Source organism: Cynara cardunculus (assembly GCF_001531365.2).
Source record: "Cynara cardunculus var. scolymus isolate 2C chromosome LG 16, CcrdV1, whole genome shotgun sequence".
Taxonomy (NCBI): domain Eukaryota; kingdom Viridiplantae; phylum Streptophyta; class Magnoliopsida; order Asterales; family Asteraceae; genus Cynara; species Cynara cardunculus.
The window spans coordinates 13,405,024-13,422,787 of record NC_037543.1 but is presented as its reverse complement, the minus strand read 5'-3'; the positions used below and the strand labels follow the sequence as shown (position 1 = coordinate 13,422,787).

The window sequence follows — 17,764 nt, the reverse complement described above, 5'->3', positions numbered from 1 at the left end:
CGGGGTCGGAAACAAGGGATGCATTACCCACCCAATGGCCAAAATGCCCGACTCGTTTCCATCCCTAATCAGCCAATCTCATCTACGGGAACCTCGACCTCCAGTCACTTGAATTGTGTCTACAACGGTTATCATGTCCTGAAAATGGTATAGATGCTAAAGTTGTGTCCTTAGGAGGTATTTCATTTAAGTAGAAGTCAATATTATTAAGTTGGATTTTCATTTTCCTCCTACGATAAACATCTCATCTCTCATGTCTATGTATTTATAATTTTGAGATTCTGATTGTTTTCTCCCAAGAAAGGACATCACATTCCCATCCAGCCACATCTCTATCATGTCACAAATTCTATACTCAACAATGACAGCATCCTGATCAATAATGGGATTCTTGGCTAGAGAAAGGTTCTGGCTGACCAAGCCAATGATGCTTAGCTGGTCTTTTCGGATGATCAGCCACACTGGGGTTGATCCGGGCGAGGTATATCTCTAGGGGAGAAGGCGCGGTCTTGGTGTCAGAATCTAGAGAGATATCTTACAAAATAGATTGTCTTTGATCTTGCATATAAATAAATAAATATTTTTTCTGTTACAGAATAGGAATGTATATATTTAGGAGATGGGTGTTGCTATTTGCAACCCTTAACAGGGGTGTTGCTTACCCTGGAATTTGAACCCATCAAAATCGATCAAAAAACTTATATTTCATTATTTTTGTTTTATATATAATTTTATATATCCATATATATATATATATTATATATGTTAAGAGGTGGGTTATTATAAAACCAATACAACTCAATTTCAACTGTCCATTTAATTTGATGAATATGTAATTTCATAGAAGTTTTGATTGTTTCCTAATATAAAGTATTGATCATAATTAATGAATCTTATTCATCTTCCATAAATATTTAAATCATAATAAATGAACTCTCATCATTTACATAAATATTTCAATTTATTAGGTTGCATTGGTTGTACAAATGTGATGGGTTGCATTTGAAACAAACTCTATATGTTAATAATATACTATTTGCATTTATATTATTATTATGTATTAATTTATATTATATATATTACTTTATCATATTTTATTATTTTGAAGTTATGTATTATATATTATTATATATACTTTATATATTATTTATATTTTTATATTTATTATTATTATATATATATATACACACCCACACACACACATATATATATATCACCTCTTCTTCATTACATCTTCACCTCTTCTACTCTTCATCTCTTCACCTCTTCTCCTTCTGACCTCTTCATAAAATATCATATCTTATCCATATTACCTATTCTCCATATCACATCTTCTCCATATGAATATATCACCTCTTCTCATAAGTTACTACATCTAAGTCATACCATTTGAGTCTCACTCCCTCTAAGGCTCACTGCACATTGCTAGAAAAAAGAAGAGACACGAACCAAAGAAGAATGTTACAGAGTAAGAAACGTTAGTAGAAGGATACCCGATGCCTGCTATTACATCACATTTTTTTCATTTCAGCTATACATGTGTCGCTACATGGGCTACCCATATTTGGATTGAATAAGTATGTACATACAGCTTTTACGTGTTAATTATATTACAGATAATGGCATTTTAGAATAAGTGAAAATATGATATAAATTATTTTATGTTTCAAAGATATAATTATATAGTAGTACTTATATAATTATTAGAAGGAAAAAAATATATTGTAAAAACCATAAGATATTTAATTGTTTTATATTATATGTTCAACTATAACCATAAAATCATAAGTCGGATCTCAATGTTTATGATCGTCTCTCAACACGTTAATAAAATATCTTATGTTTTATTTTTATAATTATATAATTATAATTATATAATTATTAGAAAAATAATGTTTACATTAATAAGTATTCATTTACAACTAAATAAAAGCAAATAAGTAAAAGACAAAAAAAAAACTCGGTGTATTAATAAATATTTTATTTTTATCATTTTTATAATTATATAATAATTAGAAAAAAAATAATGTTTATATTAGGAAAAAAAATTGATGTTTACATTAATTATAATTTAATACAATTAAGTAAGAGCAAAAAAAGACAAAAAAGCAAAAAAAACAAAAAACAAAATAGACAAAAGGACAAAAAAGAAAAAAGAACAAAATAAACAATGATTAAACTAGAAGTAGGGGTGTATTTAGCCTCCCCTAAGGAGAATTATTAGGGAATTGATTTGATTCCTTCCTTATTTGATGTCTAGCATGTGTACGTATTTATGTGTATTGTTGTATTCATTACATACAGAAAATAATTTTATTCCAGTTTACTTACATAGCCAATTAAACAAGGTTCAATCAGGCTTGGCCTTCATATATTCAGTTTTTATTTTCCCTAATTGACTTTTTGACCTCGTGTTTTGACATGTTTTTTTGTAACTTTTTTCCCATACTTCGAGTGTGGTTCAAGCTAGTCTTCTTTGCTGTTGGTTTTCTTTCGGAACATCAATTCACATTTGAGATGGCTGATAAAAAGATGACTCTCGTCATGGGTGATGTGATTCCAGTAATGTCTAAAATCCTAGAACATAAGTTAAACCAGTTCTACTACCTATTTTGATTGGTCTAAAACTGTCAGAATATATCGGCAGTCTATAAGCAAAGACGATCGCCTTACTGAGACGGTATTGAAAAGAACAAACAGCTCAAAGAGGATGCTAGATTCTTTTTGCAGATCAATTACTTTATTGATAGTTGGCATGATTAATCATTTTGGATTAATTCTCAATCTGAGAAGATGGTTATTATGAGTTTCTTTGGCAGGTCTTAATTCTAATTTGAGATTGCTAAATCTCAGGTTTTGTCCAGTCCTAACATATAGAATAGGTCGTTCGCTTAGCTGCAGCTGAAGCCATAGATCTTTTGAAAGAGGTGTTTGCGAAAGTTCTGAGCGCAGACACTAGTGCTTCTATGCAAATGTCTTATGGTTGGCTTCAAGTGCTCTTCAAGCCTGAAAGCACTTGAAGCCCGAAATAATGGACCCAAGACAGCAAGGTTTCTAATCAAAATTACAACAGAGTAAGCAATATTGGCAGTCAGGACAAAGGAGAGCCGAGTGTTTTTTTTTTCAAAAGGAAGGTCATACAAAAAACAATTGTCGAAAACTGCAACATAGATCTCGAAAGCTTTCTCTAGGCCCTGTTGTTGCTGCTCCACCTGACTCCTCGTTGGAACAAACAGTTAAAGTACACGAAAATGAATTTGCTAAGTTTCTTTAGCACCAAGATATTACAACCTAAGATTGATTTAATATTTAATTTGTAAATCATTGCTGTAAATGAGTTGCTAGTTTAGCTCCTTAATAGTCTCCTAATCAAATATTCATTGCTGTAAATAAGTTGCTAGTTTAGCTCCTTAATAGTCTCCTAGTCAATTGTATATCTTAGCTATATATAGGCTGTCTTTGTAAACTGTTTTACACAGAAAATACAGTTCAGAAATCCCAATTCGTTTTAAGAAACATTAAAGGCCTCACCTCATCTGGCAACTGCTGCTACTAAGCTAGGTAATCCAAATATATGTGCTTTCCTCCTCATCTCGATGGGACATTGACTCTGGTGTTTCAAATGATATGACAGGTAATCCTAATAATTTTGCTAAATTTAAACCTCGCTCTTCTCCTTCAAAATTAACTTTAGCATAAGGTTCTACATCCATTGCTCTTGTTTCTGGCAATCTTCATCTCACTCCATCCCTTTTCCTATCATATGTCTTATGTTTACCCGATTTCCCCCTTAATTTAAGAGGATGTTTCTGTGAAGACCCCCAGCTTGCGCACAAAAAAAAGGTGTGTGCAAGCAGGCAGGCAATAAGATAGATAATATAGTAGGTTGTTAAATTAGTTTCGTTTTACTTAGTAGATAGTTTCAGTTTCCTTTTTCTTCCCTTGTGAATCTTGTATATATGGTTGTATTCTTCCTTCCAAGAGACAATAAGAAAACTTAATCTCATCCAATTTTCTCAACAAAGGGTAACATAGAAAAGTAAAATTTAAATAAACCAAGTTTCTTAGGGATGTGTTTAACTCTCTATCTGCCAACAAGTGAAACAATTTCTATTTAGGGATGTCTTTATTAAGTGCAAGATTACTCTTTCTGGGATGATAATAAAAAAAAACTAAAAAGGCAAGGTCTGCTCATAAGGGGCAATTTCTATTTGCCATATGATGTGATGTAAACAGGCTAGACAACACTCTTCTATAATTTCAAATTTTAAATTCAATCACTAGAGTTATAACATCCCTCTTTGATCAATCGGTGTGAGGTATAACTATTAATATGCTGGTTTTATGTGAAGGGGTATTTTGAGGAAATAGCTGGTGGTGAAACACCAATTTTTGTCCAGGAGCAAGCGAGCATATATTTACGCAACTCGTGGAAATATAAAATCCAACTTAAAGCAATAAAAAGAGAGTCAGCAAGATCATTATTTACTCTGAAGGAGGTTTCTGTTACTCCAAAAATCATAGATAAGAAGGTTTGCATCAAGTATTTTGCAACTCCAAATAACGAATCAGAAAATTTACCTTCTTCATCAAGCAAATTTACTTCATCTGCCTCTTTAAGTTCCCTTTGAACGTATTGAGCCGCTAATTTCCAACAGCCTACATCCTCTGTCAATGAAAGGGGAAGTGACGAATGAAACATGTTACAAGGTAGAACCTAAGACCTTCTTACATAATACAGATAATGCTGCCACTGGTCCATTCAGATGTCCTCATTGGGATCAGTGTTAAACATCTAGGTATAAAAAAATAAAGTACTCCAGAAACTTAACCTCCATCCAAAAATGAGTAGCATTAATATTCAATGTTAACTACAAGCTTGCCTGTTTTCCTCTCCACATTCCTGAAAGTATACTCCTTCCCATACATTCTATGAAATTTCACTACTCAAATATATTACATAATAACACTATCTGGTAGTAGACATTCTACACTTGCAATCCATCTTTCTTTGACTATAAACTGAGTTAACCAATGTAAGTAAATCAAACCATCCTACATATGCAGTTAATTACATACGGTTGAATGTTTGGCAAGCAAACTTAGATTACTTAAATCAGTTATATATGAATCATGCCCTACCACACAAGGCAAAAGGGTAATGAGCTATTACCACCAAACAGAAACCAAAGCATCACAGGTTAAGTGAAGTTAAGAAAACAAGCATAACATTTTTGGCCAAAATGGAGGTGAAAAAAACACAGAACAATCTGATGGCACATTTTCTACAGCAGGCCAATGGAAGTAAAAACTAGAAAGGGCCAACAATATCAAACAGAGTCTGCATTTGAAGTATCTGATACGACTCATTGAAATAAATCATAAGAAGCCAACCACATCAAGAGTTTGTTCAGTGAATTAAATGTCATTCTTTTTCACAAAGAATAGACAAAACATGAGATAAATTGTTCATGAAAGATAAAGAAACAAAGGAAAGGTTGTATTCATAACTACAACTTGAGAAAGAAACCACTGACTTCACGATGAAATTTGTCTAGCATCTAGTAATGTTGAAGCCACATTGGTACCTCCCCTAATATGTCGACATGAAGTTAACCTTTAAAGAAAAATAGTAGATTTCATATGCAAGAACACTTGGTCATTTAAAAGGCAATTCTAGTACACTTGGCTTACCTCTAGCAATAATAGTCATGTATACCTGTCCCAAGATACATATCCCCAGTTGATACACTAGCTGGTCTAGACCAAAAACAAGAGATCTCCTATACAGAAGGGGACAAACTCTCCTCATACACACGAGCAGGAAAAAAGACTTAGTCCCGCCTTTCTATGTTCTACGGAAACTATCTTTATTGTAATCATGTCCTTAGATCCCTTTTAGATTTTAATGTATTCCCATCTGAGCTTATGTTACTTCCATCCATGTTTTTTACTTTCAAGTATTTTGAATGTACTCGAATTGACTCATTTCCATTGTACAATGTCCAAGTGCTGATAGCAAACACAAGGTTCGTCTCTTAATTCTTACAAAGAGAACTCATATATTATCTTTACAAAGGCACTATAAATAAACAGAGAATATAATGTATTGAGGTAATTCATCAATCTCCTTTCAACAACCTCGGGCAAGTAAATCTCTTCAGCCAAGCATCATATGTTACATGCTCAAATATGCTTAAAATCTATGCCCACCTCGACTAAGAATCCATAGTTCACAGAGGCAAGCAATTAAATTACCCCTTACCCTTTCTAGCCATCACCTCTTCCCATATTATTACACGTAGATCACCACGGGAGAATAGGATAATTCAAACAAATAAAACGAAATACGATGATGATGACGATAGATTTAGAAAACGAAAAGATCGTTCTTGTTTCTACCTGCCATTATTTGCGATGTACTCCCTCCTTCCAGAAGGGTTGTCATCTGCCCACCTCCCAGGGAGCATACCATTGAGACGCACTCAAATGACCTTCAAACTGCAAAAAAAACTATCAGATTACCAACACGCATCACCAACGTATAGGACTAAAAGCAAAAAATCCACATTTCCTGTAACGAAAAGGTATGAGACCAGCAAAACCTGTCATTGCTAACGAGAATTAAACAAAACTGGAAACTGTAAATTGTGTGAACTTACAACAGCTTTAAGGAAGTTGAAATAGAAGGTAATGGCGTTTCTTTGCGTAATTGCGAGCACCCATTTTGGAAAACTTGCAACAGCTTTAGGGATTTTAGTTACAAGGAAGAAATCAAATGTCCTTTCCGAATGGATTTGCTGGTTGGGATTTGTTGTTTAGTCATAACAGGGTAATTTTCATGCAGGTCCCTAAAGTTAAGGACTTTGCATCCATCCCCTATAAAAATCACACTATTACAAGATCAGTCCTTTTAACTTTATTTTTTTGAAACAACAAAAAGCACCCTCATGTGATGTCAACAAAGAGTCTTGAATTCATTGTTTAGATTATGTTTGGTACATGGACAAAATAAAATCCATTTTGGTGTCATATGAGACTCCATAAAACTCATTGTTGTCAAAGACCTTCCAGCCTAGTGGTAAAGGCTTGGGCATGACATAGTCATGAACCCGAGTTCAAGTCCTAGGAGGGGAGTGTTGGCGATATTTAAGTGGGGTCATGTTTAGCCTCCAAATTTACCGGGGATTAGTCGGGCTTTGGCTCGGACACCCTTACAAAAAAATATAATAAAAACTTATTGTTTCACTGTTAATACAATATAAGACAGGTACCGTATTGGACACCAAAATAAGTTATTGGGCCAAAGACCAATAATCCTTTGATTTCTTCTATGGAAAAAATTAATTTCAGTCAAAAATTAAAACATTCAAAAAGTTTATATTATTTCTTAATGAGTTGTATAAAGTTTATGTTATTTAGGGGTTGTTTAGTTGTGTCTTAAAGAACTGAATAAGGGCATATGGCTTGTTTGATAATCCACACAGACGTGTTCAATTGTGGCTTAATAGCCCAGCTTGGAGTTTATTGGATTGGTCGTTTAATAGATGTCGACTACATTGAGCTCCTGATTTTTCTACACATACCTTTACCAAGCTATTTAATATATACTAGAAGGGTACCTGCGCAATGCAGCGATGTACATTTTGATTCTAATGTTTCGTTTTATATTTTGGGTCTATCGATGTTATAATGCGATTTTATGTGGTTTTGAGAAAAAAAATGTTTTTATTTTTGAATGAAATATAAATTTGAATATATAAAATTTTGAAAAAAAATAAGCGATATTAGTATCAAATTAACTATTTAAAATTCCTCATTTTTTGTGTAATTTTTTTAATTCAAAATTTTTAATAATAATTTAATTTAAGTTTAATAACGAAGTAATTTATATTTGGTTTAGTAATATAATTTTCTTTTAAAGATAATAGTTAATTATTGTGTTAGAACTCGATAATTATCCTAATTATATTTTAGATTTTTTTATATTTTAAAATGAGATGTTTATCCTCTATTTGATTATGTTTATCCTCAATTAATTACACGAATTCAAACATGAAGCTTTAACAAGTTGTACTTATGCATAATTTACTTGTAATCCTGAATTTTAAGTAATATGCATCAATATATAGTACTTTATGCATAAAAAATGGTTTTTAAGAATTTTTGTCAAATGCTTTATAATATAGTATATATATATATACACATATATATATATATATATATATATTAATCAATTNCCTTAATAGTCTCCTAATCAAATATTCATTGCTGTAAATGAGTTGCTAGTTTAGCTCCTTAATAGTCTCCTAATCAAATATTCATTGCTGTAAATAAGTTGCTAGTTTAGCTCCTTAATAGTCTCCTAGTCAATTGTATATCTTAGCTATATATAGGCTGTCTTTGTAAACTGTTTTACACAGAAAATACAGTTCAGAAATCCCAATTCGTTTTATGGTATCAGAGCCACAATAGCTCTAAAGAGCTTATCCTTCTTCCTGTTCTTCTTATCACTACGCTTCCTTTCTATCCTTACGCTTCCAATGGCACCAAAAACAACAATCCAAATTACTGCTGCAACTCATTTCCCAATCAGACTCACTGCCAATAATTTCCCAGTTTGGCGCCGTCAAGTTGAATCAACCCTAATAGGGCTTGAGCTTGATGCGTTTATCATTGGTAATCAACAACCCCCAGAACGATTTCTGGAAGAYARAGATGGTCCTAGACCGAATYCAGGATATCTCTCCTGGTACCGTCAGGATCAAATAATAATCAGTGCTATTCTTGGCTGCTGCTCGGACCCAATCCAACCTCTAATCTCATCTGCTACTACCTCACGGGATGCCTGGGAGCGACTCAATGCCAGTTTTGCCAGTGGGTCTAGGTCTCGCGTCATCTCCCTCAAGTCTAAGCTTGTCAAAAATCCAAAAGGTACTCGTTCAATAGCTGAATATCTCCAGGACATGCGAGCCATTGCTGATGAATTAGCACTTGCACAAAGTCCTGTTACAGAAGAAGACCTACTGGTTCACATTTTATCACAACTCGGTGATGAATATGGTACTATCGTCGCTGCTATCAAAGTGCGTGAAACACCAATGTCTTACTCAGAATTATTTGACAAACTGACTGATTTTGAGCGAGCTTTGAAGGAACAAACTGCAGCTCCTGAACCTGTGCTAACCACAGCCAATTACACTGCAAAACAGTCCAGCCGACAACCTGGGCGATCAGATGGCTTCAACCAGCAACGTGGCACTAACAATCGTTTCTCTAATCAGCAACGTAGTCCAACCAATCGTACTCAATGGCCTTCTTCAACCTCTGGTGGAAATCGACAAAACAGGTCCAATTCCTATTGTCAGTTCTGCAACATTCCAGGCCATATGACTCGTGATTGTCGCAAACTATCTCGGTTCTTACGGGATAACAACATCATCGTCAACACCTCTCARTCGAATGCTTCAGTAGCCAATGTCACCATGTCTGGCTCACCTTCTGTTTCCCCAACCTGGCTATTTGACAGTGGTGCTTCCAATCATGTCACCGGGGATCGTTCCACACTTCAAAATGTCTCGGACTATGGCGGACCCGACGAAATCATTCTCGRGAATGGTAACAGTTTAAAAATTTCCTCTGTCGGTTCTAAATACATTGACACACCTCTCAAGACATTAAATTTACCTCATGTGTTATGTGTTCCACATTTACAAMGAAACCTTATTTCTGTGGCTAAATTATGCAAAACTAACCGGGTTTCTGTTGAATTTTTTCCCTCTTCCTTTTTGGTGAAGGATCTTCGCACGGGGGCGCCTCTCATGCGGGGGGAGAACCATGAAGATGTGTACTATGCCAAGTTACCATCCAACCTGCAACTGAATGTTACCACCAAAGCTTCACACCTTCAATGGCATCATACCTTGGGCCATCCATCCACCAAAGTTTTCAAGTCCCTTCTTTCCAATCTAGGCCTTAGTTCTAAGATTTCTGATATGCATTGTCCATCTTGTTCCATTAATAAGAGTCATAAGCTCCCTTTTGGTTCCAATTCATTTGTTGTTACGAAACCCTTACAATTGATATATTCTGATGTATGGGGTCCGGTCCAAAGTTCTATTGATCATTTTACTTACTATGTCATTTTTGTGGACTATTTTTCAAAATACGTGTGGCTCTATCCAATGAAAAAAAAATCTGATGTCGCCACTCTATTCCCTCAGTTTAAACTACTGGTTGARAAGTTTTTCCAAACACCACTTGTATCCATCTTCACTGATAATGGTGGMGAATACCTAGGTCTTCKACCTTTCTTACAAACYCATGGTATTTCTCACTACACCACTCCACCTCATACACCTGAGCAGAATGGCGTCGCTGAACGGCGCCATCGACATATAGTTGAAACGGGTCTAGCTCTCCTTCACTATGCCAAACTTCCTTTAACCTTCTGGTCTCATTCCTTTCAAACAGCAGTCTACCTAATCAATAGGCTCCCAACACCTATTCTCAACAATCAAACTCCTTACCACCATCTATTCGGTCAACCTCCTAATTACACCAAACTTCACCCCTTTGGTTGTTTGTGCTATCCATGGCTGCGACCTTACACCACCTCCAAGCTTCAACCACGATCCACTCCTTGTCTCTTCCTTGGCTATTCAACCTCAAAATCAGCCTACAAATGTTATGATCCCGTCACCCATCGGTTGTACCACTCTCGTCATGTTCAGTTTGTTGACAGTCAGTTTCCTTCCCTAACCAACCTCACTAATCCCTTGCCCACACCTGATGACTTCCTCAAGCCCTGTACCTCGTCCCCCTTGCTGCATCATATTCCTCTATCACCCACAAATACCACCGACCCTACTTCTGCCGAAACTCCTCCTACCTTTCGTCTAACCTATTCCCGACGCAAAAACAGGTTGGTATCATCTCCAACACAGCCTACCACTTCTTCCCCTCCTCCTTCACCACAACCTTCTCCCTCTCTTACCTTACCATCTCACACTCCAACCCAACAGCCACCCCCTATCCCTACTGTCTCCCCAAATGCCTCTCCTCTACTATCCACACCACATACCGTCTCCACTTCTACTTCTACTGCCACACCCAMCTCACAGCCCGTACGCACTAGAAAACAAAACCCCAAATACTTCAATGACTCCTTCATCAACACCACAACCCTTCATCCAATTCCTCCTACCMTTGAACCTCATACACATACCCAAGCTCTCAAAGACCCCAAGTGGCGCCAAGCCATGGACCAAGAATTTAATGCTCTCATGCAGAATGGGACTTGGGAATTAGTACCGCGTGCCAATCATAATCCCATTGGCTGTAAATGGGTCTTTCGGGTAAAACGAAATCCCGATGGTACAATTTCCAAATACAAGGCCTGTTTGGTCGCAAAAGGCTTCCTACAACAGTATGGGAAGGATTACTTTGATACCTTTAGTCCAGTTGCCAAACCCGTGACTATTCGAGTCATTTTATCTCTAGCTCTTTCCCACAACTGGCCCCTACGCCAGCTTGACGTGAACAATGCCTTCCTTCATGGGACCCTCCATGAGGAAGTCTTCATGACCCAACCACCAGGATTCCCTCATCCCCAATTTCCCACCCATGTTTGCAAACTCCGAAAATCTCTCTATGGTCTGAAACAAGCCCCGCGGGCATGGTACATGGAATTGACTTCCTTCCTTCGTACTTGTGGTTTTCGAAAATCACGAGCAGTTGCATCTCTTTTTATCTACAATCATGATAATATTCTGTGCCTTTTTATGGTATATGTTGATGATATCGTTCTCACAGGTAATAACAATGCCTTTCTTGATCAATTCATCAGTACCTTAGCCAATCGTTTTTCTATCAAAGACTTGGGTCCCCTCCACCATTTTCTTGGCATTGAAGTTATCCCTACCACCAAYGGTCTATTCTTATCCCAACACCGTCATATTCAAGATCTCCTAACTCAGTTTCATATGGATGGTGCTAAAGCTGTGGCTACTCCACTTCAGTCTTCTCTCGTTCTCAACCCCATGGACGGGTCACCAAGTGTTGATCCAACACCATATCGGAAGCTGGTGGGTTCCTTGCAATACTTAGCCTTCACMAGGCCTGACGTATCCTTTGCTGTGAATCGGTTAGCTCAGTTTATGCACTCTCCCTCAGAAATCCATTGGCAGGCGTTAAAACGGGTGCTACGTTATTTAAAGGGTACMATACACCATGGGCTATACCTTAAACGAGGTTCCTCTCTTGATCTAAAAGCCTTCTCTGATTCTGATTGGGGAGGTATCTTGAATGGCGGTCGTTCCACTACTGCTTACATAATTTATCTGGGCTCCAACATTATTTCATGGAAATCAGCTCGTCAAAAATCTGTTTCCCGATCCTCTACTGAAGCAGAATACAAGGCCTTAGCCAATTCAGCAGCTGAAGTCTCATGGGTTCAGAACTTGCTCACTGATCTTGGTGTCAAACAGCCCTTCCCACCTACACTTTTCTGTGATAACACAGGTGCCACTTATCTCTGTGCTAATCCGGTTTATCATTCTCGCATGAAACATGTGGCCTTGGATTACCACTTTGTACGTGAAAGAGTAGCTGATGGTTCCTTGAAAGTTCTTCACATAACCTCCAATGATCAACTTGCCGATGCACTCACCAAACCTCTCAGTCGGGGCCCATTTCTTCGTTTACGTTCCAAGATTGGAGTTTCCGATGGATCCTCCATCTTGCGGGGGCGTATTACAACCTAAGATTGATTTAATATTTAATTTGTAAATCATTGCTGTAAATGAGTTGCTAGTTTAGCTCCTTAATAGTCTCCTAATCAAATATTCATTGCTGTAAATGAGTTGCTAGTTTAGCTCCTTAATAGTCTCCTAATCAAATATTCATTGCTGTAAATAAGTTGCTAGTTTAGCTCCTTAATAGTCTCCTAGTCAATTGTATATCTTAGCTATATATAGGCTGTCTTTGTAAACTGTTTTACACAGAAAATACAGTTCAGAAATCCCAATTCGTTTTAAGAAACATTAAAGGCCTCACCTCATCTGGCAACTGCTGCTACTAAGCTAGGTAATCCAAATATATGTGCTTTCCTCCTCATCTCGATGGGACATTGACTCTGGTGTTTCAAATGATATGACAGGTAATCCTAATAATTTTGCTAAATTTAAACCTCGCTCTTCTCCTTCAAAATTAACTTTAGCATAAGGTTCTACATCCATTGCTCTTGTTTCTGGCAATCTTCATCTCACTCCATCCCTTTTCCTATCATATGTCTTATGTTTACCCGATTTCCCCCTTAATTTAAGAGGATGTTTCTGTGAAGACCCCCAGCTTGCGCACAAAAAAAAGGTGTGTGCAAGCAGGCAGGCAATAAGATAGATAATATAGTAGGTTGTTAAATTAGTTTCGTTTTACTTAGTAGATAGTTTCAGTTTCCTTTTTCTTCCCTTGTGAATCTTGTATATATGGTTGTATTCTTCCTTCCAAGAGACAATAAGAAAACTTAATCTCATCCAATTTTCTCAACAAAGGGTAACATAGAAAAGTAAAATTTAAATAAACCAAGTTTCTTAGGGATGTGTTTAACTCTCTATCTGCCAACAAGTGAAACAATTTCTATTTAGGGATGTCTTTATTAAGTGCAAGATTACTCTTTCTGGGATGATAATAAAAAAAAACTAAAAAGGCAAGGTCTGCTCATAAGGGGCAATTTCTATTTGCCATATGATGTGATGTAAACAGGCTAGACAACACTCTTCTATAATTTCAAATTTTAAATTCAATCACTAGAGTTATAACATCCCTCTTTGATCAATCGGTGTGAGGTATAACTATTAATATGCTGGTTTTATGTGAAGGGGTATTTTGAGGAAATAGCTGGTGGTGAAACACCAATTTTTGTCCAGGAGCAAGCGAGCATATATTTACGCAACTCGTGGAAATATAAAATCCAACTTAAAGCAATAAAAAGAGAGTCAGCAAGATCATTATTTACTCTGAAGGAGGTTTCTGTTACTCCAAAAATCATAGATAAGAAGGTTTGCATCAAGTATTTTGCAACTCCAAATAACGAATCAGAAAATTTACCTTCTTCATCAAGCAAATTTACTTCATCTGCCTCTTTAAGTTCCCTTTGAACGTATTGAGCCGCTAATTTCCAACAGCCTACATCCTCTGTCAATGAAAGGGGAAGTGACGAATGAAACATGTTACAAGGTAGAACCTAAGACCTTCTTACATAATACAGATAATGCTGCCACTGGTCCATTCAGATGTCCTCATTGGGATCAGTGTTAAACATCTAGGTATAAAAAAATAAAGTACTCCAGAAACTTAACCTCCATCCAAAAATGAGTAGCATTAATATTCAATGTTAACTACAAGCTTGCCTGTTTTCCTCTCCACATTCCTGAAAGTATACTCCTTCCCATACATTCTATGAAATTTCACTACTCAAATATATTACATAATAACACTATCTGGTAGTAGACATTCTACACTTGCAATCCATCTTTCTTTGACTATAAACTGAGTTAACCAATGTAAGTAAATCAAACCATCCTACATATGCAGTTAATTACATACGGTTGAATGTTTGGCAAGCAAACTTAGATTACTTAAATCAGTTATATATGAATCATGCCCTACCACACAAGGCAAAAGGGTAATGAGCTATTACCACCAAACAGAAACCAAAGCATCACAGGTTAAGTGAAGTTAAGAAAACAAGCATAACATTTTTGGCCAAAATGGAGGTGAAAAAAACACAGAACAATCTGATGGCACATTTTCTACAGCAGGCCAATGGAAGTAAAAACTAGAAAGGGCCAACAATATCAAACAGAGTCTGCATTTGAAGTATCTGATACGACTCATTGAAATAAATCATAAGAAGCCAACCACATCAAGAGTTTGTTCAGTGAATTAAATGTCATTCTTTTTCACAAAGAATAGACAAAACATGAGATAAATTGTTCATGAAAGATAAAGAAACAAAGGAAAGGTTGTATTCATAACTACAACTTGAGAAAGAAACCACTGACTTCACGATGAAATTTGTCTAGCATCTAGTAATGTTGAAGCCACATTGGTACCTCCCCTAATATGTCGACATGAAGTTAACCTTTAAAGAAAAATAGTAGATTTCATATGCAAGAACACTTGGTCATTTAAAAGGCAATTCTAGTACACTTGGCTTACCTCTAGCAATAATAGTCATGTATACCTGTCCCAAGATACATATCCCCAGTTGATACACTAGCTGGTCTAGACCAAAAACAAGAGATCTCCTATACAGAAGGGGACAAACTCTCCTCATACACACGAGCAGGAAAAAAGACTTAGTCCCGCCTTTCTATGTTCTACGGAAACTATCTTTATTGTAATCATGTCCTTAGATCCCTTTTAGATTTTAATGTATTCCCATCTGAGCTTATGTTACTTCCATCCATGTTTTTTACTTTCAAGTATTTTGAATGTACTCGAATTGACTCATTTCCATTGTACAATGTCCAAGTGCTGATAGCAAACACAAGGTTCGTCTCTTAATTCTTACAAAGAGAACTCATATATTATCTTTACAAAGGCACTATAAATAAACAGAGAATATAATGTATTGAGGTAATTCATCAATCTCCTTTCAACAACCTCGGGCAAGTAAATCTCTTCAGCCAAGCATCATATGTTACATGCTCAAATATGCTTAAAATCTATGCCCACCTCGACTAAGAATCCATAGTTCACAGAGGCAAGCAATTAAATTACCCCTTACCCTTTCTAGCCATCACCTCTTCCCATATTATTACACGTAGATCACCACGGGAGAATAGGATAATTCAAACAAATAAAACGAAATACGATGATGATGACGATAGATTTAGAAAACGAAAAGATCGTTCTTGTTTCTACCTGCCATTATTTGCGATGTACTCCCTCCTTCCAGAAGGGTTGTCATCTGCCCACCTCCCAGGGAGCATACCATTGAGACGCACTCAAATGACCTTCAAACTGCAAAAAAAACTATCAGATTACCAACACGCATCACCAACGTATAGGACTAAAAGCAAAAAATCCACATTTCCTGTAACGAAAAGGTATGAGACCAGCAAAACCTGTCATTGCTAACGAGAATTAAACAAAACTGGAAACTGTAAATTGTGTGAACTTACAACAGCTTTAAGGAAGTTGAAATAGAAGGTAATGGCGTTTCTTTGCGTAATTGCGAGCACCCATTTTGGAAAACTTGCAACAGCTTTAGGGATTTTAGTTACAAGGAAGAAATCAAATGTCCTTTCCGAATGGATTTGCTGGTTGGGATTTGTTGTTTAGTCATAACAGGGTAATTTTCATGCAGGTCCCTAAAGTTAAGGACTTTGCATCCATCCCCTATAAAAATCACACTATTACAAGATCAGTCCTTTTAACTTTATTTTTTTGAAACAACAAAAAGCACCCTCATGTGATGTCAACAAAGAGTCTTGAATTCATTGTTTAGATTATGTTTGGTACATGGACAAAATAAAATCCATTTTGGTGTCATATGAGACTCCATAAAACTCATTGTTGTCAAAGACCTTCCAGCCTAGTGGTAAAGGCTTGGGCATGACATAGTCATGAACCCGAGTTCAAGTCCTAGGAGGGGAGTGTTGGCGATATTTAAGTGGGGTCATGTTTAGCCTCCAAATTTACCGGGGATTAGTCGGGCTTTGGCTCGGACACCCTTACAAAAAAATATAATAAAAACTTATTGTTTCACTGTTAATACAATATAAGACAGGTACCGTATTGGACACCAAAATAAGTTATTGGGCCAAAGACCAATAATCCTTTGATTTCTTCTATGGAAAAAATTAATTTCAGTCAAAAATTAAAACATTCAAAAAGTTTATATTATTTCTTAATGAGTTGTATAAAGTTTATGTTATTTAGGGGTTGTTTAGTTGTGTCTTAAAGAACTGAATAAGGGCATATGGCTTGTTTGATAATCCACACAGACGTGTTCAATTGTGGCTTAATAGCCCAGCTTGGAGTTTATTGGATTGGTCGTTTAATAGATGTCGACTACATTGAGCTCCTGATTTTTCTACACATACCTTTACCAAGCTATTTAATATATACTAGAAGGGTACCTGCGCAATGCAGCGATGTACATTTTGATTCTAATGTTTCGTTTTATATTTTGGGTCTATCGATGTTATAATGCGATTTTATGTGGTTTTGAGAAAAAAAATGTTTTTATTTTTGAATGAAATATAAATTTGAATATATAAAATTTTGAAAAAAAATAAGCGATATTAGTATCAAATTAACTATTTAAAATTCCTCATTTTTTGTGTAATTTTTTTAATTCAAAATTTTTAATAATAATTTAATTTAAGTTTAATAACGAAGTAATTTATATTTGGTTTAGTAATATAATTTTCTTTTAAAGATAATAGTTAATTATTGTGTTAGAACTCGATAATTATCCTAATTATATTTTAGATTTTTTTATATTTTAAAATGAGATGTTTATCCTCTATTTGATTATGTTTATCCTCAATTAATTACACGAATTCAAACATGAAGCTTTAACAAGTTGTACTTATGCATAATTTACTTGTAATCCTGAATTTTAAGTAATATGCATCAATATATAGTACTTTATGCATAAAAAATGGTTTTTAAGAATTTTTGTCAAATGCTTTATAATATAGTATATATATATATACACATATATATATATATATATATATATTAATCAATT

At 35.6% G+C, this 17,764-nt stretch overlaps 1 protein-coding gene and 1 long non-coding RNA gene across 4 annotated transcripts in view; both read right to left on the bottom strand.

Annotated features, from left to right (window-relative positions):
- LOC112529278 overlaps positions 1 to 6,780 on the bottom strand; it is a 25,921-nt gene extending 19,141 nt beyond the window's left edge. For all 3 annotated transcript variants that reach the window (XM_025140484.1, XM_025140485.1, XM_025140486.1), the window contains exons 1-3: positions 6,663 to 6,780; positions 6,403 to 6,501; positions 4,582 to 4,668 (exon numbers count right to left, since the gene is read on the bottom strand). In XM_025140484.1, the coding sequence (XP_024996252.1) occupies positions 4,582 to 4,668; positions 6,403 to 6,475 (160 nt within the window). In that variant the 5' untranslated portion in view covers positions 6,476 to 6,501; positions 6,663 to 6,780. The remainder of the gene's footprint in view (positions 1 to 4,581; positions 4,669 to 6,402; positions 6,502 to 6,662) is intronic.
- A 6,282-nt stretch (positions 6,781 to 13,062) lies between these two features.
- Positions 13,063 to 16,278, bottom strand: LOC112499645. Its single transcript, XR_003067246.1, has 3 exons — positions 16,188 to 16,278; positions 15,928 to 16,026; positions 13,063 to 14,193 (listed from the first exon to the last, which is right to left on the bottom strand). It is a non-coding gene; the product is annotated as an uncharacterized LOC112499645 (long non-coding RNA).
- Between the last annotated feature and the right edge of the window lie 1,486 nt (positions 16,279 to 17,764).